Below are 21,969 nucleotides of genomic sequence, written 5' to 3'. Positions count from 1 at the left end.
GATAAGAACGTTGCCAGCCAGTATGGCAATAGATCATTAAGAACAAATGACTGGGTCGCGACCACAGAACAACTGATCGACTGGGTCGTGTCTCTGGCAACCGAACGACTGACCAGAGGGCTTGGGTAGCAACCTTAGATTTGTGTCGGGTCAAGATCTTGTGGAAGGATGAAATTGTATGAATAAAAAAAATATATATATAAATAATTTATTTGAATATGTTGGTAACCCATTGTATAAAAGTGATGATGTCCTCGAAGCAGGGCCAAATGTGTCAACTCCTCTTGCTGCAAAAAAAATAATTCGTCCATAGTTTTCAGGCCTTGTGTCAGGTTTTCAAAGGTCATTGGATATACATTTTAGCTGGACCTGGCAACCCTGATTTGGGTGCACTGTTTGACCACCGCCGTGGAAGTTGAGGGCGCTCTGCCTTCCCCTCCTACCAATGCCTCGCACTCTGCCTGTCCGTCACACGTTGTGTACACTGGTACGGCGGGAGGCCTGACCCCCCACGAACCGGCGACTTCCTCTTTTTCAGATTTCATGGCGATCGGGAGAGAGGGAAGACCACCGAAGCACGCACACTGTCTCAATCCAACCGAAATACAATTATTTAGGTAAATAATTCGCCGCTCGTGCATTACTCAGTTACCGGGGTAGCGAATGATGCACGACTAACGTGCACGTTGGGGATATCCACGTTTCCTCCGTGATCTTTCGTTTCTAAATTTCAGATATTCACATTGTAGCGCAATTCGCTAATAACGAATCGGATGAAATGGGCTCCAACAGTACGCGTCTCCCACACATCGTAACGTTAGGCTAGCAAGCAAGCTAACTTGCGATGCTAACTATCCAACGGTAGTTTGATATGTTTGTTAAAATATAACGTTAAACTAGCCACCGTCAGGTCGAACTTTTCGTGTATTTTTGGGATGCTTAACATGCGTTTTGTTTAATCCAAATATGGTTCCGATAATAAGTAACGATGTGTTTTATCTGGCACGGTTAACTGACCAACTAACCTTAGCTAATGTTAGCTTACTGGCTATCTAGCTAGCCAGATGCGATAAACGGTCGTTATTAGTAGCCATACAGTTAATTTAATTGCTAATGTTAACTAGCTAGCTATCATGGCGGCTTCTGCAGAGTTTTGAAACTTGTAGCTAGCTGTTCGATAGTGAAATGTACTTTATCAGCCATATGTTGTAATGGGTTGAGCTCGCAAACAACTGTATTGGATACTTTGTATCAACCTTGCTCTTGTTAAATTATTAACTGCCATTGTTTCCATAACCCAGTCACTGTTGATTTACATTGTGATGGGTTTCAAGTTTGGAATGCATAACGTTAATCATCGCTACTTTTAGCATTTATACGTTTTGGAACGTTATCCCAACCTCTCAAATTATGTGATTCTATCTAAGTGTCATAGTTAGAGGTTTGAATGGATATTTTTAATTAGGGAAAGTTAGGCTGGCTAATTCTTCCTCACATTATGCCAGTGTACGTCATCAAATGGTAGCCAACTAGTGTTAACTGTTCTCTCTTAAGTTGGAGTCCAGTTTGTAAGCATAACTTGTACACATTATAATATGGCAGACACCCCTGTCCAAAATGTTAGACACTAGTCTTCATCTAACAGTGATCAAGGCCTAACTACTGTTCCACAAGCACTTTTTGTTATAAGGCCTTTTGTCATTCTGCCAAAGTACTCCATGTTTAGCACTCACCTTTTTATATGGGTTTGGCCTAGAAGTGACTGACGTTATTGTTATGAGTGGGCCCTGGGCATGTGAGAGGTGGGTCGGTAGTTATGAGAATACATCCTATATAATCACACACTATTTCTTCTTTATATTGTGACGTTTGGAGGATGATTTGGGTCACAGTCAACTTCTAATTTGCGTCTTGAGATGAAAAAGTTGAAGAACCCCTGTCAGTTATCTAATCAATGTGCATGTGTTGGTGTGAGCGAGCGAGTGAAGAAGACCCTCGGATAACAAGACTATATTGTTTTTGCTTGACAGTGAGATCTAAGCAGACAGACACTGAACAGATTCTCCTGCTGGTAAGTCAGCCACTCCTCCAAATGGTTACTAGTCTTTCCATTTAGAAAAATGGAAAGGGCACCATCTCTGTCCCTCTGGGTTAGGTCATTTATCTCACACCATTGGATAGGTAAAAGCAAGGGTTATCAACTACATGGCTTTCACCAATCCAGTCAAGTCAGAGTACGTATAATCTTTAGGGAGAGAAGAATGGATGCATTGTCAAAGTACTGAAACAGGCCCTAGGTTTAAATTTACCACAGAGAAAGCAGAAGTCAGAATACACACTCACCAATACCACACTACATGGGTAAGTGTTTATTTGGGTGTAAGTTCCGATTTAGTTTGATGCAATATTGTACAATGCAAGTGTAACAACTTGGGTTGCTTATTTTGTACCAATAAAGTTTGAGAGAATTTTGGGAGGGAGAGAGAAGATGCACTTTTTTTTGTGTAAGAACATAGGATTATAATTTGTTTAGTAGACACCTAAACCTTAGTGCCCTTTTGTTATTGTAACATCTTAAGGCTGCTAAACTTGAAACCACATTTGCATCAACTAACCTCTGAAGATCCTTCAGCAGTAACAGCACCCTACACTAACTGTGATAGTGTGGTTTTTCCCTCTCTCAAATTGTCAAACTTTATTTGTACGAAATAAGCAATCCATATTGCAGAAGCAGTACAACAGAAATGACTAATAAAACCTTTCACGTTCTACCCGGTCACAACTCTGTCTCTCTTGCGCTCTCTCCCCCTGTCAATTGCTATATCTCTCTCTCTCTGTGCAGGTGTTGCTCAGTGGGCAGTAGTGGTTTCTAGTGCTGGTGTTCTGTTGAAGGGGCTCCTTAGCGCTCTGTGCTGTTGTCTTGCTGTGTCCTGGGTTAGGACTGCCAGCCTATGGCTCTAATGGACAAACACAAAGTAAAGCGACAAAGACTTGACCGCATTTGTGAGGGTAAGGAGCCATATTTTGCGACACACTCAAACACGCGCACACAGACACTGACCTACAGATAACGCACACACTCACACACTGACCATACACAGACTGCGCATCTTACATCTTGTATTTTTCTATAATAGGCATTTGAATATTAAGATTTCACAATTCATTTTTATCAGGTTATAGTCATATGGTAATGAGTATTCTCACATGATATTCTCACACCTCCATCACAAATTCATAATACAAAATGGTTTCTACAGGTCTGATTTGGTGTATCAGAGAGGATGTGCAGTTTTCTTCAAATTGATTGAATGTGTGATTATCACATGCCTATGTCTATAATATTTTGCACTTGCAGTGCATTCGGAATGTACCACTTGTCTTTTCACATTTGTTACATTACACCCTTATTCTAAAATTGATGGGGGAAAAATTCCCCTCATCAATCTACACACAATACCCCATAATGACAACGTGAAAACAGGTTTTTTGAAAATTGTGCAAATGTATTAAAAATGAAAAACAGAAACCTTATTTACTTAAGTATTCAGACCCTTTGCTATGAGACTTGAAATTGAGCTCAGGTGCACCCTGTTTCAATTGATTATCCTTGAGATGTTTCTATAACTTGATTGGAGTCCACCTGTGGTTAATTAAATTGATTGAACATTATTTGGAAAGACCTGTCTATATAAGGTCCCACAGTTGACAATGCATGTCAGAGCAAAAACCACGCCATGAGATTGAACGATTGTGTCGAGGCTCAGATCTGTGGAAGGGTACCAAACAAATTCTGCAGCATTGAACGTCCCCAGGAACGGTTGCCTCCATCATCCTTAAATGGAACAAGTTTGGAACCACCAAGACGCTTCCTGTAGCTGGCCGCCCGGCCAAGCTGCGCAGTCGGAGGAGAAGGGCCCTATGGTCACTCTAACAGAGCTCCAGAGTTCCTCTGTTGAGATGTGAGAACCTTCCAGAAGGACAATCATCTCTGCAGCACTCCACCAATCAGGCATTTTTTAAGGGGGTAAAACGGCACATGGCAGCCCGCTTGGAGTTTGCCAAAAGGCACCTAAAGGACTCTCACACCATGAGAAACAAGATTCTATGGTCTGAAATCAAGATTGAACTATTTGGCCTGAATGCCTAATGTCACAAAGATGAACGGAGCAAAGTACAGAGAGATCCTTGATGAAAACCTTCTCCAGAGCGCTCAGGACCTCAGACTTGGGCGAAGGTTCACCTTCCAACAGGACAACGACCCTAAGCACACAGTCAAGACAACGCAGGAATGGCTTCGGGACAAGTCTCTGAATAAATGTCCTTGAGTGGCCCAGCCAGAGTCTGACTTGAACCCGGTCGAACATATCTGGAGAGACCTGAAAATAGCTGTGCAGCGATGCTCCCCATCCAACCTGACAGCTTGAGAGGATCTGCAGAGTAGAATGGGAGTAACTCCCCAAATACATGTGCTTGTAGCGTCATACTCAAGAAGATTCAAGGCTGTAATCGCTGCCAAAGGTGCTTCAACAAAGTACAGAGTACAAGAGTCTGAATACTTTTGTAAGTATATATATATTTTTTTTCTTTGCTTTGTCATTATGTGGTACTGTGTGTAGATTGACAAGGGGGGAAAACGATTCAATCCATTTTAGAATAAGGCTCTAACGTAACAAAATGTGGAAAAAGTTAAGGGGTCTGAATACTTTCTGAATGCACTGTACATCAGCTGCTGATATGGAATATATTTAATTAATGATCAGCCTATTGGTTTGTGGAGTGGCAGATGGGATATAGGTCTGGGAATTATTACATTGCTTTGGTGGCGATACGATATGTATTGCGACACTCACTGTTATATATGTTTTGTGATTCAGTGTTCCAAACATATTGCTCACCATATGTCTGCTGCAGAGAGTGGAGAGAGTATGATAATTAGTTTGCATCAGTCATGGAAATAAAAGTGCTGAAAATAAGTTTGTCTCCCTATTTCAAAAGAAGATACAGAACAAGCTATTAAGGAAAAAATACTGGAGTTTTGGTGCCGGTACAGTCAACTAGCTCAAAAATAATATTGCAATATTGTGAAAATATAGTCCAAAAATAATATCCTGATATGTAACTGTATTGATCCTCCCCCCACCACTAGTATAATAGTGTAGTGATGGCTTGGGGATAGTCAGAGAGAGCGCAAAATGCCCTTATCTCACTTCCTGTTTCTGTCTGTGGGGATTTCAAGAGGGGTTAGTGGGTGGCCAAGCTGGTGTGCCTGAGCTATGAGCCGTGAGAAAGAATGTCAAAGCAAGGTACAAATGATGAGGATGACTGAGTACATGACAGGCTAGGATAATAGACCAGTTAGATTACAACATGATCAGTGTTTTTTGTGTGTTTTTTTTACAAAGACTGAAATTAACTGAAAAGGTAGAATGGTATCGCTTTTGCCTAGATTGTAAAACAAATAAATTGGTATTGCAAGTCATGCCAAGCCTCAATTTGTAGTGTATACAAATGTCATAAAAAGGTAATGAAGTCATATAAAATATCTTATTAAATTCTGGACATATAAGACAAAATTCTGGTCTGTGCTACCCCAGTCCAAACTAAATAAATTGGTGTGAAATGCAGCCCTTGGGTGATGTTGAGATAAAATGGAGGGAGTTGTCTGGGAGAGTCAGGTCCCCTGAGATGAGTGAGAGGGGCAGGGTGAGGGGTCGCGGCCGTGGCTACAGGGAAACGGGCCAGCTGTCTCTTTAAAAAACAACAACAGCCAAACCAGACCTAGCCACTGCCTGGCTATGCTAATGAGGTTAGTGCTGGTTGGCTGGCCCTCAATGGAGCCGTCCGTGATTGGAGCCGGACCGTGGGGGAGGGGCTGGGTGTGGATGACAGCAGGGACCTAGCCAGCCGAGAACAGTCTGACAGAACTAGAGAGAGAAAAGAAAGAACGATAGAGGGAGAGAGCGAGGCGAGAGAGAGGAAGACAGGCTGGCAAACTTCATAATGCAAGGTTAGGCGCTCTGTGTGTGTGTGTCGTTAAATGTGTTTGTGAATGAGAGCTTGAAGATGGAAGGGGGTGATATGGGCTTGGGTGTGGTGTTGCCGACGAGTATGTGTCTCGTTTCCTTTTTGCTCAGCGTGTCCTTGTAGCGAATTGAGCAACTGTGTGTGTGTGTGTGTGTACGGCGCCTGCGTGTATGTGTGTTATTGTGTGTCTGGCTGGATGTTGGGTGGAGTAGTGCTGCATTATCATCCTACCCTGCCCCTCCCCCTCTCCCTGCTCTCTCTCTCTCACACTCCTTAAACCAAGGGAAAGAGAAAGGAGGAGGAGGAAGGGAAAGGAAAGGAGGGAGGGAGAATGAATGAAGCGCTGAATGAATTGCATTGTGTGCGCGGCCATGCTTGTGCTCCATAAGCCTTGTACGCAAGCGTCCTTTACTCTAAATATTTGTGTGTTTGCGCTTCTGAGGCTGCCTTTTGTTAACCAGTAATTGTGAATCCATTGTGATCTCTGGCATGTGGAGATTAAGATAAAGGAAAATGCTTTGTTATTTTTTTTTAATGAGATGCAGATTCACTTTCTTTTAAGCCTTCTCGGCTAGGCCCATTTGGGAAATGCTTTGACGTCACAGGAAGCGTCCACAAATATTTGTCTTCCACCGCCTGCCTGCCACCAGTTCCTATCCTACTCCCCCCTCTCTTTCTCCCTCCCCCACACTCCCACTATGACACAGGACATAGTGTTTGTGCATGTGGATGTCGGTCTGTGTGTCTGTCCCTGCATGCGTCCTGCCCTCTGTCCATGTGAATGTTCCAGCGAGACACATGCACCCCCCCTTCTTCTCCCTCTCCCCCACCCCAGACCATACACCTGTCACGCAGAGACTGTGTGTGTGCTTCTGGTCTAGGGGCCAGTGGTGTGGTCTGGTGTGTGTTACGTGTGTGTGTGTGTGTGTGTGTGTGTGTGTGAGAAGGGCAGTGCGTTCTGATTCAAAAGGCCAGTTCATGATTAGTTCAGTGTGAAGGAGAGGCAGAGCGCTAAGACACACACACACACACGAATGTCTTATGATGATGGTATCAGTGGTGATGTTAGCTTTTGTTCCAGTTGGCCACATTTCTCTAGTGACCTTTGGCACAGATGTTAGCCTTGTGCTTTGTCTCGCATTCTGCCACTTGGTGCTCAGTGATGATTGAGGATTTCGATGCAGACGCAGGACCACGGTGGACAAATGTAGCCATGTATCAGTGGCGTGTGTTTACGGATGTGTGTACAGAACGTGTGTGTTTGGGGGGGCTCCAGAGGAGGGAATTTAGGTCATGACTCAGTCTCTCTCTCTACCCCCTCCCCCCTTCTTCCCTGCACCCCGCATCTCAACCCCTCTACTGCCCCTCCCCCAACCGTCACACTCGACCTCCCCTGGCACTGCAGCCAGCTACAGTGTAGCTCCACAAGCGTTTTCATCCTCCACTCTGGCTGGAGTCAGCAATGTGGGTGGTGTGTCATTCAGTGTGTCTTACATGTGTCGTCATAGCATGTGCGTCTGATTTCCGTGGGGTTGCATGTGTTGACGTTGTAGGTTCGTGATGGTGTTGGACCCCCCCCCCCCTGTCTCTTTGTCATCTCAGATGTGCTCTCTGCAGCAGCAGATCCAGTTACATATTACCATTGCGTAACCATCACACGCAGCCACTGATCCCTCAGGGTGCCAGTGTTGACAAGGCCCTGGCTGTTTGTGGGGATGGAGAAGAGAGCATCATGGGACTCGCTTTGGTAGTAGTAATCATGTTAGTGGTCACTGGTCAGACTCACTTTTGGTTGAGCCTGCTCTGGCCCTAGCACTGATGATGCCAGTGGCTATTGTCATGCCTGGTCAAGTTCAGAGGGACTTTAATGGTGTGCACGTGTGTGTTGTAATGGTCAAGGCAATGGTGCGTGTAGAAGGTTTAGGGCAGTGATTCATTTTGCCCTGGTCCAGAGACTCCAGAAACATTGTTGATTCACTAACCTCAGTGAACAGTCCCATCTGGGAAAACATGGTGCGCTGTATGGTGTTTTTGACTTTATCACACATCCCCCAAAGGAAGCCATTTTGTCTGGGCGAACGATCAACTCAAAGTGGACTGTAAACGTCAGATGAACACTTATAGTTTGATGGTTATAATATGGACATTAAATAAATAAAAAATAATCCACACCCATTAGTGTGTCAAGCACCATGCTCCAACCTAGCCAGCCATTGGAACCAAAGCAGCACATACGATTTTAGAATGCAACTAATTTAGTGACCTTTCATAATGCCAAATCATGTCTTAACTGTCCCCCTCTCCCCTGTGTGCAGGCATCCGCCCCCCCATCCTGAACGGGCCCATGCACCCTCGGCCCCTGGTGGCCCTGCTGGACGGGCGTGACTGCACCATAGAGATGCCCATCCTCAAGGATGTGGCCACTGTGGCCTTCTGTGATGCCCAGTCCACCCAGGAGATACACGAGAAGGTAGAGTGAGACACACACACTTTAAGAACACCTGCTCCTTCTATGACATAGACTGACCAGGTGAATCCAGGTGAAAGCTATGATCCCTTATTGATGTAACATGTTAAAGACACTTCAGTCAGTGTAGATGAAGGGGAGGGGACATGTTAAAGAAGGATTTTTAAGCCTTGAGACATGGGTTGTGTGTGCCATTCAGAGAGTGTATGGGCAAGACAAAATATATTTTACAAAGACTGCCTTTGAACGGGATATGGTAGTAGGTGTCAGGTGCACTGGTTTTAGTCTGTCAAGAACTGTAACGGTGCTGGGTTTTTCACACTCAACAGTTTCCTGTGTATATCGAGAATGGTCCACCACCCAAAAGACATCCAGCTAACTTGACACAACTGTGGGAAGCATTGGAGTTAACATGGGCCAACATCCCTGTGGAACACCTTCGACAGCTTGTAGAGTCCATGCCCCAATGAATCGAGGCTTTTCTGAGGGCAAAAGAGGGTGCAACTCAATATTAGGGAGATGCTCCTAATGTTTTGTACACTCAGTGTTTATAAGGCAACATACACTGTCTGGTTGTAAGCTTCCTGTTAATTTGGCTATAAGCGGCACTTCCTGATTTCTAAAATATTTAAAAAGTTATTCAGGACTACCTCCTGACTGCCAGCCATGTGTTTATTTGAGTATTTATGATACTGTCTAACCAGCAGTATGTGTGTTAACCCTGTAGGTGCTGAACGAGGCTGTATTAATTTGTGTGATGGCCTTGTCTGACGGTGTGTGTTAACCCTGTATTGCCAACTGTATAACGGTGTCTGTGTATTAACCCCATAGGTGCTGAACGAGGCAGTGGGGGCTCTGCTCTACCACACCATCACCCTCTCCAGAGACGACCTGGATAAGTTCAAAGGCCTCCGAGTCATTGTCAGGATCGGCAGTGGCTTCGACAATGTCGACATCAAAGCTGCAGCTGAGCTGGGTGAGTCATGCCTGAATACACACACGCAGTATGCCGATGAACAGGTACACACACACACACACACACACACACACACTCCTCTCTTTCCTTCGTCTCACCATCTCCCTCTCTCCCCACCTCCCCATCTCTCTCCCCCAGGCATCGCAGTGTGTAACGTGCCAGCGTGCTCGGTGGAGGAGACGGCCGACACGTCCATGTGTCTGATCCTGAACCTGTACCGCCGCGTCACCTGGATGCATCAGGCCCTGAGGGAGGGCACCAGGGCCTCCAGCGTGGAGCAGATCAGGGAGGTGGCCGGGGGAGCTGCCCGCATCCGGGGGGAGACGCTGGGCATCATCGGCCTGGGTGAGTGGGGGTCATCTGGGCTAGGGTAGGGAGGTTGATGGAGTTACTGGGTAGTGGAGAAGGGGGCTGATTTTAAAAATCTTTTATTTACCTTTATTCAACTAGGCAAGTCAGTTAAGAACAAATTCTTATTTTCAATGACGGCCTAGGAACAGTGAGTTAACTGCCTGTTCAGGGGCAGAACGACAGCTTGTCAGTTCGTGGATTTGAACTTGCAACCTTTCGGTTACTAGTCCAACTCTCTAACCACTAGGCTACCCTGAGTGGTGACTAGTGGTCACTAGGCTACCCTGACTAGTGGCCCCTAGTCTGGCCTGTTTTCAATTGATAATTGGGGCTGCGAGAGGCCCTGGAATTGCTTTGGGTGCCTATGTGCCCCACCATGGATATACAAACACTAGTTACCCCTGTGCGTTCCTCTCTGCAGGTCGTGTGGGCCAGGCGGTGGCTCTGCGGGCCAAGGCGTTTGGTTTCGGGGTGATCTTCTACGACCCCTACCTGCCTGACGGAGTGGAGCGCTCCCTGGGCCTGCAGAGGATGACTACGCTCCAAGACCTGCTCATCCACTCTGACTGTGTCTCTCTACACTGCAGCCTCAATGAACACAACCACCACCTCATCAACGACTTCACCATCAAACAGGTACACGATGTCATAAACACACATCGTACACAGACATTTTATGTATGTTTTAGGGCTGTCAAACGATTTAAATAATCACAATTCATCTAAATGTTTTAATTTTCTGAAATTTGTCCCTTAAGAAAAAATAACCCTATTAAAAAGCAGTTTGTTGAGTTACAGGCGTACTATGCTTTTATTGTAAGGGACGGAAACACAATCTGTATAAGAAATAAAATACTCACAATGTTTAAATTAGCTACATGTAATATTTTTGCATTGTAATTTCAGAAAATTTCATTATTATATCTGAAGTAATAGTAGAATGATAGTGTTTCACAATATTTTTTTCCTCCAAAAAAGTGATTGGGCCCACACAAAATTGCATTCTATTGGTGCAGCCTTCTTATTGGTCAACAGAAGACGGACTGTCTTGTTGTTAAATTTCCTGAGCCGCATGCTAACCGAATCCATTAGTGAGCGATACTTTATACAAATCGTTCAGCCCCAGTCAATTTGACAAGAGATTTGCCGGGCCCAAAAATACTACATGTAGCTCTTTTAAATATACTTACTCCCTCTTATTAATGTTCTTGACGTTTTAACGCTTGTGAACACACACACACACAGACACACACACACACACACACAAACAAACAGTTAAAGCTTCAGGCATTCTCAATTAGTGTTCTCCCAATTTCTGATTTGGAGGGTTAAGTACAGGAAAACAGAACTGTCTCTATGGACACAAGGAGCATTTTACACCTGTTCAACAATGATATGAATTCCACAGAAGACAATAGCTCTGCCAGGTCTGAGTTCATGTAATAACAGCTATTAGATGTAGCCTAGGCTACTTCAACATGAGCTAGTCACAAGCTGGTTCTACAAAAATGGAGATTATTTGCTTAAATCTTTTGACCTGAGAAATGCAAGAAAAACAGTTACCTAAATGGAATGGATGTCCTGTTCTGGTTTAAAACCATTGTGGCTAGTTAGTTATGTCAAGAGGCATTCAACCATGACATTGTAAACATTATTTTGGTTAGCTAGCGAACTTTAGTATAAGTTGCTAGCTATTTTTGTCCAAAATATGTTTTTGCTGTTATCTAAAGAAACACCTGAGAATGTGTGTATGGTTGAGCTTTTTTTCCTTCAAAATTGTGGCTCAAAGCTGCGCGCAAAGTGGATGTTTTAAGGGTGTTTTCACATATTAGTCCTCTTTTAAAATAAGTGGTGTCAGTCCTGTTTTAAAGTGAACAAAAGAAATCTAAAGAAGTCTGTTCTCTTTGTATTCACACTGCCTTTGAATGAGGACTCAACTCTTTTGCCAGTTCACTTCGCCTTTTTTGAGGTCCGAGTCCTCTTTGCATTCGCATTTCAATTTTTTGTTAGAAAGGAACCAAAGATATTTGTCCAACATTCACTCAATGCACTCTAGTAAAAGTACAGAACAAGCCATTCCATCAGAACGTGCAAACGGACAGCTAGATATACCTAATTACATTTTGGAAGTTAACAGATTGCATTTTGGTAAAAGGAGGAGACATAATAATTGTCATCAGAAGATAATATTAACATGTAAATATTATTGGTAACAGATTAACTACAGTAAATTAATTGCCGATTTAAATAATGCTGTAGGCTACTGACCCTTCAACAGCTAGAATGGATTTTGTACCCATGTTGTGATTCTCACCAAATATGTTGCCTTTTCACACTATTCAAACCCCACATTCGAATAAACAGTTTTATGAACCTCTCTTGCAAACAGAGAATCTGAACATCGCGTCAGTACAAAACTCCACACACACATTTTAGAGTTTCTCTGCGTCCTTGACAATCGCTAATCAGCACACATTTATTTATGTGAACCGGCACATCCTCTTCTCTCTCCAATGTGAAGGGGTTATTGCAGAGGAAACGGTGTTCCAGTAGTCCAGTGTGTGGTGCGGTTAAAATTACAAGCAAACCCGGGGAGCTTTGTGTTTACCTTGTCCTAAAAAAAGAAGGGGGAACCGGACTTCTGAATTCAAGCGAACCATACTCAAACCACCTCTCGAGGTGGTCTCAGTTCGGTTTGCTTAGGGTGCTCTTCTGAGGGCTCCAAGTTCCTATGGAGTGTTCACACTCCACTGTGTTCCTTTTGGAGTCTTCACACTCCACTGTGTTCCTTTTGGAGTCTTCACACTCCACTGTGTTCCTTTTGGAGTCTTCACACTCCACTGTGTTCCTTTTGGAGTCTTCACACTCCACTCTGTTCCTTTTGGAGTCTTCACACTCCACTGTGTTCCTTTTGGAGTCTTCACACTCCACTCTGTTCCTTTTGGAGTCTTCGCACTCCACTCTGTTCCTTTTGGAGTCTTCGCACTCCACTGTGTTCCTTTTGGAGTCTTCGCACTCCACTGTGTTCCTTTTGGAGTCTTCGCACTCCACTGTGTTCCTTTTGGAGTCTTCGCACTCCACTGTGTTCCTTTTGGAGTCTTCGCACTCCACTCTGTTCCTTTTGGAGTCTTCGCACTCCACTCTGTTCCTTTTGGAGTCTTCGCACTCCACTCTGTTCCTTTGGAGTTTGCACTCCACTGTGTCTTTGGACTCCACTCCACTGTGTTCCTTTGGAGTTTGCACTCCAGTCTTCGCACTCCACTCTGTTCCTTTTGGAGTCTTCGCACTCCACTCTGTTCCTTTTGGAGTCTTCGCACTCCACTCTGTTCCTTTTGGAGTCTTCGCACGGCACAAAAAAAATGAGGGGAGCCGCACTGAATTCACAAAAATTGTCTGAAGGGGACCAAGTGTGAAAACACCCTAAGAGACAGACGGCGCCACATAACAGCAGCTGCAACATAGTATAGGGTCTGTGTGGAAACACGTGCGCTTGAAAGGGGTCCGTGCGGTGAAAAATGAATGCCTTTTTGAAAATCTAACACCTTATTAACTCGTTAACAGCCCTAGTATGTTTGTAAATTCACGTTCTTACATGCATGTACAGGTAACTTCCAAAATAATGGAAACAATTGACTAAATGAGGGATACAAAGTATATTAAAAGCAGGTGCTTCCACATAGGTGTGGTTCCTGAGTTAATTATGGGAGTGCGTGTGTGTATGAAGTTAACCCTGTGTTTTGTGTGTAGATGCGCCAGGGAGCGTTCCTGGTGAACTCTGCGCGGGGAGGGCTGGTGGATGAGAAGGCTCTGGCTCAGGCCCTGAAGGAAGGACGGATACGAGGAGCTGCACTAGACGTCCACGAGACAGAGCCATTCAGGTACACACACACACACACACACACTGGACGTTCAGTCGTTCACGAGACAGAGCCCTTCAGGTACACACACACACACACACTGGACGTTCAGTCATTCACGAGACAGAGCCCTTCAGGTACACACACACTGGACGTTCAGTCGTTCACGAGACCGAGCCATTCAGGTACACACACACACACACACACACTGGACGTTCAGTCATTCACGAGACAGAGCCATTCAGGTACACACACACACACTGGACGTTCAGTCGTTCACGAGACAGAGCCATTCAGGTACACACACACACACACACACTGGACGTTCAGTCATTCTGGACAGAGCCCTTCAGGTACACACACACACACTGGACGTCAGTCATTCACGAGACAGAGCCCTTCAGGTACACACACACACACACTGGACGTTCAGTCATTCACGAGACAGAGCCCTTCAGGTACACACACACACACACACACACACTGGACGTTCAGTCATTCACGAGACAGAGCCCTTCAGGTACACACACACACACACACTGGACGTTCAGTCATTCACGAGACAGAGCCCTTCAGGTACACACACACACACACACTGGACGTTCAGTCGTTCACGAGACAGAGCCCTTCAGGTACACACACACACACACACTGGACGTTCAGTCGTTCACGAGACAGAGCCCTTCAGGTACACACACACACACTGGACGTTCAGTCATTCACGAGACAGAGCCCTTCAGGTACACACACACACACTGGACGTTCAGTCATTCACGAGACAGAGCCCTTCAGGTACACACACACACACACACACACTGGACGTTCAGTCATTCACGAGACAGAGCCCTTCAGGTACACACACACACACACTGGACGTTCAGTCATTCACGAGACAGAGCCCTTCAGGTACACACACACACACACTGGACGTTCAGTCATTCACGAGACAGAGCCCTTCAGGTACACACACACACACACTGGACGTTCAGTCGTTCACGAGACAGAGCCATTCAGGTACACACACACACACACTGGACGTTCAGTCATTCACGAGACAGAGCCATTCAGGTACACACACACACACACTGGACGTTCAGTCATTCACGAGACAGAGCCATTCAGGTACACACACACACACACTGGACGTTCAGTCATTCACGAGACAGAGCCATTCAGGTACACACACACACACACTGGACGTTCAGTCATTCACGAGACAGAGCCATTCAGGTACACACACACACACACACTGGACGTTCAGTCATTCACGAGACAGAGCCATTCAGGTACACACACACACACACTGGACGTTCAGTCATTCACGAGACAGAGCCATTCAGGTACACACACACACACACTGGACGTTCAGTCATTCACGAGACAGAGCCATTCAGGTACACACACACACACTGGACGTTCAGTCATTCACGAGACAGAGCCATTCAGGTACACACACACACACACTGGACGTTCAGTCATTCACGTTCAGACAGAGCCCTTCAGGTACACACACACACACTGGACGTTCAGTCATTCACGAGACAGAGCCTTCAGGTACACACACACACACACTGGACGTTCAGTCATTCACGAGACAGAGCCCTTCAGGTACACACACACACACACTGGACGTTCAGTCATTCACGAGACAGAGCCCTTCAGGTACACACACACTGGACGTTCAGTCATTCACGAGACAGAGCCCTTCAGGTACACACACACACACACACACTGGACGTTCAGTCATTCACGAGACAGAGCCATTCAGGTACACACACACACACACACACACTGGACGTTCAGTCATTCACGAGACAGAGCCATTCAGGTACACACACACACACACTGGACGTTCAGTCATTCACGAGACAGAGCCATTCAGGTACACACACACACACACACTGGACGTTCAGTCATTCACGAGACAGAGCCATTCAGGTACACACACACACTGGACGTTCAGTCAGTCATGAGACAGAGCCATTCAGGTACACACACACACACACACACGCTTCACATTGGACAGAGCCATTCAGGTCATTCACACACACAGAGTTCAGTCATTCACGAGACAGAGCCATTCACACACACACACACACTGGACGTTCAGTCGTTCACGAGACAGAGCCATTCAGGTACACACACACACACACACTGGACGTTCAGTCATTCACGAGACAGAGCCATTCAGGTACACACACACACTGGACGTTCAGTCATTCACGAGACAGAGCCCTTCAGGTACACACACACACACACACACACTGGACGTTCAGTCGTTCACGAGACAGAGCCCATCAGTCATTCACGAGACAGAGCCCTTCAGGTACACACACACACACACTGGACGTTCAGTCATTCACGAGACAGAGCCATTCAGGTACACACACACACACACACTGGACGTTCAGTCATTAGCCATTCAGGACAGAGCCCACACACACACACACACACTGGACGTTCAGTCATTCACGAGACAGAGCCATTCAGGTACACACACACACACACTGGACGTTCAGTCATTCACGAGACAGAGCCATTCAGGTACACACACACACACTGGACGTTCAGTCATTCACGAGACAGAGCCCTTCAGGTACACACACACACACACACTGGACGTTCAGTCATTCACGAGACAGAGCCCTTCAGGTACACACACACACACACTGGACGTTCAGTCGTTCACGAGACAGAGCCCTTCAGGTACACACACACACACTGGACGTTCAGTCATTCACGAGACAGAGCCCTTCAGGCCACACACACACACACACACACTGGACGTTCAGTCATTCACGAGACAGAGCCCTTCAGGTACACACACACACACACACACACTGGACGCTCAGTCATTCACGAGACAGAGCCCTTCAGGTACACACACACACACACACACTGGACGTTCAGTCATTCACGAGACAGAGCCCTTCAGGTACACACACACACACACACACACTGGACGTTCAGTCATTCACGAGACAGAGCCCTTCAGGTACACACACACACACACACACACACACACTGGACGTTCAGTCAGTTCACGAGACAGAGCCCTTCAGGTACACACACACACACACTGGACGTTCAGTCATTCACGAGACAGAGCCCTTCAGGTACACACACACACTGGACGTTCAGTCATTCACGAGACAGAGCCCTTCAGGTACACACACACACACACACTGGACGTTCAGTCATTCACGAGACAGAGCCCTTCAGGTACACACACACACACACTGGACGTTCAGTCATTCAGAGCCATTCAGGTACACACACACACACACTTCAGACAGAGCCATTCAGGTACACACACACACTGGACGTTCAGTCATTCACGAGACAGAGCCCTTCAGGTACACACACACACACACTGGACGTTCAGTCATTCACGAGACAGAGCCCTTCAGGTACACACACACACACACACTGGACGTTCAGTCATTCACGAGACAGAGCCATTCAAGTACACACACACACACTGGACGTTCAGTCATTCACGAGACAGAGCCATTCAGGTACACACACACACACACACTCAGTTCAGTCATTCACGAGACAGAGCCCTTCAGGTACACACACACACACACTGGACGTTCAGTCATTCACGAGACAGAGCCCTTCAGGTACACACACACACACACTGGACGTTCAGTCATTCACGAGACAGAGCCATTCAGGTACACACACACACACACACTGGACGTTCAGTCATTCACGAGACAGAGCCCTTCAGGTACACACACACACACACACTGGACGTTCAGTCATTCACGAGACAGAGCCATTCAGGTACACACACACACACACTGGACGTTCAGTCATTCACGAGACAGAGCCCTTCAGGTACACACACACACTGGACGTTCACAGAGCCCTTCAGGTACACACACACACACACTGGACGTTCAGTCATTCACGAGACAGAGCCCTTCAGGTACACACACACACACACTGGACGTTCAGTCATTCACGAGACAGAGCCCTTCAGGTACACACACACACACACACTGGACGTTCGTTCACGAGACAGAGCCCTTCAGGTACACACACACACACACTGGACGTTCAGTCATTCACGAGACAGAGCCCTTCAGGTACACACACACACACTGGACGTTCAGTCATTCACGAGACAGAGCCATTCAGGTTCAGGTACACACACACACACACTGGACGTTCAGTCATTCACGAGACAGAGCCCTTCAGGTACACACACACACACACACTGGACGTTCAGTCATTCACGAGACAGAGCCCTTCAGGTACACACACACACACTGGACACACATTGAGACAGAGCCCTTCAGGTACACACACACACACACACTGGACGTTCAGTCATTCACGAGACAGAGCCATTCAGGTACACACACACACACACACTGGACGTTCACTGACAGAGCCCATTCAGTCATTCACGAGACAGAGCCCTTCAGGTACACACACACTGGACGTTCAGTCATTCACGAGACAGAGCCATTCAGGTACACACACACACACACACACACTGGACGTTCAGTCATTCACGAGACAGAGCCATTCAGGTACACACACACACACACACTGGACGTTCAGTCATTCACGAGACAGAGCCCTTCAGGTACACACACACACACACACTGGACGTTCAGTCATTGGACAGAGCCATTCAGGTACACACACACACTGGACGTTCAGTCATTCACGAGACAGAGCCCTTCAGGTACACACACACACTTCAGTCATTCACGAGACAGAGCCATTCAGGTACACACACACACACACTGGACGTTCAGTCATTCACGAGACAGAGCCATTCAGGTACACACACACACACACTGGACGTTCAGTCATTCACGAGACAGAGCCCTTCAGGTACACATTCACACACACACTGGACGTTCAGTCATTCACGAGACAGAGCCATTCAGGTACACACACACACACACTGGACGTTCAGTCATTCACGAGACAGAGCCCTTCAGGTACACACACACACACACTGGACGTTCAGTCATTCACGAGACAGAGCCATTCAGGTACACACACACACACACACTGGACGTTCAGTCATTCACGAGACAGAGCCCTTCAGGTACACACACACACACACTGGACGTTCAGTCATTCACGAGACAGAGCCCTTCAGGTACACACACACACACACACACTGGACGTTCAGTCATTCACGAGACAGAGCCCTTCAGGTACACACACACACACACTGGACGTTCAGTCGTTCACGAGACAGAGCCATTCAGGTACACACACACACACACACACTGGACGTTCAGTCATTCACGAGACAGAGCCATTCAGGTACACACACACACACACACACACTGGACGTTCAGTCATTCACGAGACAGAGCCATTCAGGTACACACACACACACACACACACACACTGGACACGAGACACACACAGTCACTGGACGTTCAGTCATTCACGAGACAGAGCCATTCAGGTACACACACACACTGGACGTTCAGTCATTCACGAGACAGAGCCCTTCAGGTACACACACACACACACTGGACGTTCAGTCATTCACGAGACAGAGCCCTTCAGGTACACACACACACACACTGGACGTTCAGTCATTCACGAGACAGAGCCCTTCAGGTACACACACACACACACTGGACAGAGCCCTTCAGGTACACACACACACACACTGGACGTTCAGTTCACGAGACAGAGCCCTTCAGGTACACACACACACACACACTGGACGTTCAGTCATTCACGAGACAGAGCCCTTCAGGTACACACACACACACACACTGGACGTTCAGTCATTCACGAGACAGAGCCCTTCAGGTACACACACACACACACACTGGACGTTCAGTCATTCACGAGACAGAGCCCTTCAGGTACACACACACACACACACACACTGGACGTTCAGTCATTCACGAGACAGAGCCCTTCAGGTACACACACACACACACTGGACGTTCAGTCATTCACGAGACAGAGCCCTTCAGGTACACACACACACACACTGGACGTTCAGTCATTCACGAGACAGAGCCCTTCAGGTACACACACACACACACTGGACGTTCAGTCATTCACGAGACAGAGCCCTTCAGGTACACACACACACACACTGGACGTTCAGTCATTCACGAGACAGAGCCCTTCAGGTACACACACACACACTGGACGTTCAGTCATTCACGAGACAGAGCCCTTCAGGTACACACACACACACACACACACACTGGACGTTCAGTCATTCACGAGACAGAGCCATTCAGGTACACACACACTGGACGTTCAGTCATTTACGAGACAGAGCACTTCACACACACACACACTGGACGTTCAGTCATTCACGAGACAGAGCCATTCAGGTACACACACACACACACACTGGACGTTCAGTCATTCACGAGACAGAGCCCTTCAGGTACACACACACACACACTGGACGTTCAGTCGAGACAGAGCCATTCAGGTACACACACACACACACTGGACGTTCAGTTCACGAGACAGAGCCCTTCAGGTACACACACACACACACTGGACGTTCAGTCATTCACGAGACAGAGCCATTCAGGTACACACACACACACACACTGGACGTTCAGTCATTCACGAGACAGAGCCCTTCAGGTTCAGTCGCTCACGAGACAGACACACACACACACTGGACGTTCAGTCATTCACGAGACAGAGCCCTTCAGGTACACACACACACACACTGGACGTTCAGTCATTCACGAGACAGAGCCTTCAGGTACACACACACACACACACACTGGACGTTCAGTCATTCACGAGACAGAGCCCTTCAGGTACACACACACACACACACACACTGGACGTTCAGTCATTCACGAGACAGAGCCATTCACACACACACACACACACACACTGGACGTTCAGTCATTCACGAGACAGAGCCCTTCAGGTACACACACACACACACACACTGGACGTTCAGTCATTCACGAGACAGAGCCCTTCAGGTACACACACACACACACACTGGACGTTCAGTCATTCACGAGACAGAGCCATTCAGGTACACACACACACACTGGACGTTCAGTCATTCACGAGACAGAGCCCTTCAGGTACACACACACACACTGGACGTTCAGTCATTCACGAGACAGAGCCCTTCAGGTACACACACACACACTGGACGTTCAGTCATTCACGAGACAGAGCCCTTCAGGTACACACACACACACACACACACACTGGACGTTCAGTCATTCACGAGACAGAGCCCTTCAGGTACACACACACTGGACGTTCAGTCATTCACGAGACAGAGCCCTTCAGGTACACACACACACACACTGGACGTTCAGTCATTCACGAGACAGAGCCCTTCAGGTACACACACACACACACTGGACGTTCAGTCATTCACGAGACAGAGCCCTTCAGGTACACACACACACACACACACACTGGACGTTCAGTCATTCACGAGACAGAGCCCTTCAGGTACACACACACACCACTGGACGTTCAGTCATTCACGAGACAGAGCCCTTCAGGTACACACACACACACACACACACACACTGGACAGAGTTCAGTCACTTCACGAGACAGAGCCCTTCAGGTACACACACACACACACTGGACGTTCAGTCGTTCACGAGACAGAGCCCTTCAGGTACACACACACACACACACTGGACGTTCAGTCATTCACGAGACAGAGCCCTTCAGGTACACACACACACACACACACTGGACGTTCAGTCATTCACGAGACAGAGCCCTTCAGGTACACACACACACTGGACGTTCAGTCATTCACGAGACAGAGCCCTTCAGGTACACACACACACACACTGGACGTTCAGTCATTCACGAGACAGAGCCCTTCAGGTACACACACACACACACACTGGACGTTCAGTCATTCACGAGACAGAGCCATTCAGGTACACACACACACACACTGGACGTTCAGTCATTCACGAGACAGAGCCATTCAACACACACACACACTGGACGTTCAGTCATTCACGAGACAGAGCCCTTCAGGTACACACACACACACACTGGACGTTCAGTCGTTCACGAGACAGAGCCCTTCAGGTACACACACACACACACTGGACGTTCAGTCATTCACGAGACAGAGCCATTCAGGTACACACACACACACACACTGGACGTTCAGTCATTCACGAGACAGAGCCATTCAAGCCACACACACACACACTGGACGTTCAGTCATTCACGAGACAGAGCCATTCAGGTACACACACACACACACACACACTGGACGTTCAGTCATTCACGAGACAGAGCCATTCAGGTAC

The 21,969-nt window shown here is 47.0% G+C and overlaps 1 protein-coding gene across 3 annotated transcripts in view; it reads left to right on the top strand.

Annotated features, from left to right (window-relative positions):
• The first annotated feature begins 441 nt into the window (after positions 1-441).
• The window catches only part of LOC115130025 (C-terminal-binding protein 2), a 46,471-nt gene continuing 24,943 nt past the window's right edge, over positions 442-21,969 (top strand). For 2 of the 3 annotated variants that reach the window (XM_065019598.1, XM_065019600.1), the window contains exons 1-8: positions 442-617; positions 2,031-2,071; positions 2,843-3,009; positions 8,343-8,497; positions 9,326-9,470; positions 9,609-9,815; positions 10,243-10,457; positions 13,569-13,699. In XM_065019598.1, the coding sequence (XP_064875670.1) occupies positions 2,952-3,009; positions 8,343-8,497; positions 9,326-9,470; positions 9,609-9,815; positions 10,243-10,457; positions 13,569-13,699 (911 nt within the window). In that variant the 5' untranslated portion in view covers positions 442-617; positions 2,031-2,071; positions 2,843-2,951. Of the gene's footprint in view, positions 618-2,030; positions 2,072-2,842; positions 3,010-5,894; positions 6,011-8,342; positions 8,498-9,325; positions 9,471-9,608; positions 9,816-10,242; positions 10,458-13,568; positions 13,700-21,969 lie in introns of those variants that run through there. The other variant, XM_065019599.1, reaches the window with a different exon arrangement.

This window comes from Oncorhynchus nerka, linkage group LG6 (assembly GCF_034236695.1).
Source record: "Oncorhynchus nerka isolate Pitt River linkage group LG6, Oner_Uvic_2.0, whole genome shotgun sequence".
Lineage (NCBI taxonomy): Eukaryota > Metazoa > Chordata > Actinopteri > Salmoniformes > Salmonidae > Oncorhynchus > Oncorhynchus nerka.
The sequence above is the reverse complement of the archived record's forward strand: the minus strand, read 5'-3'. Positions and strand labels throughout refer to the sequence as shown.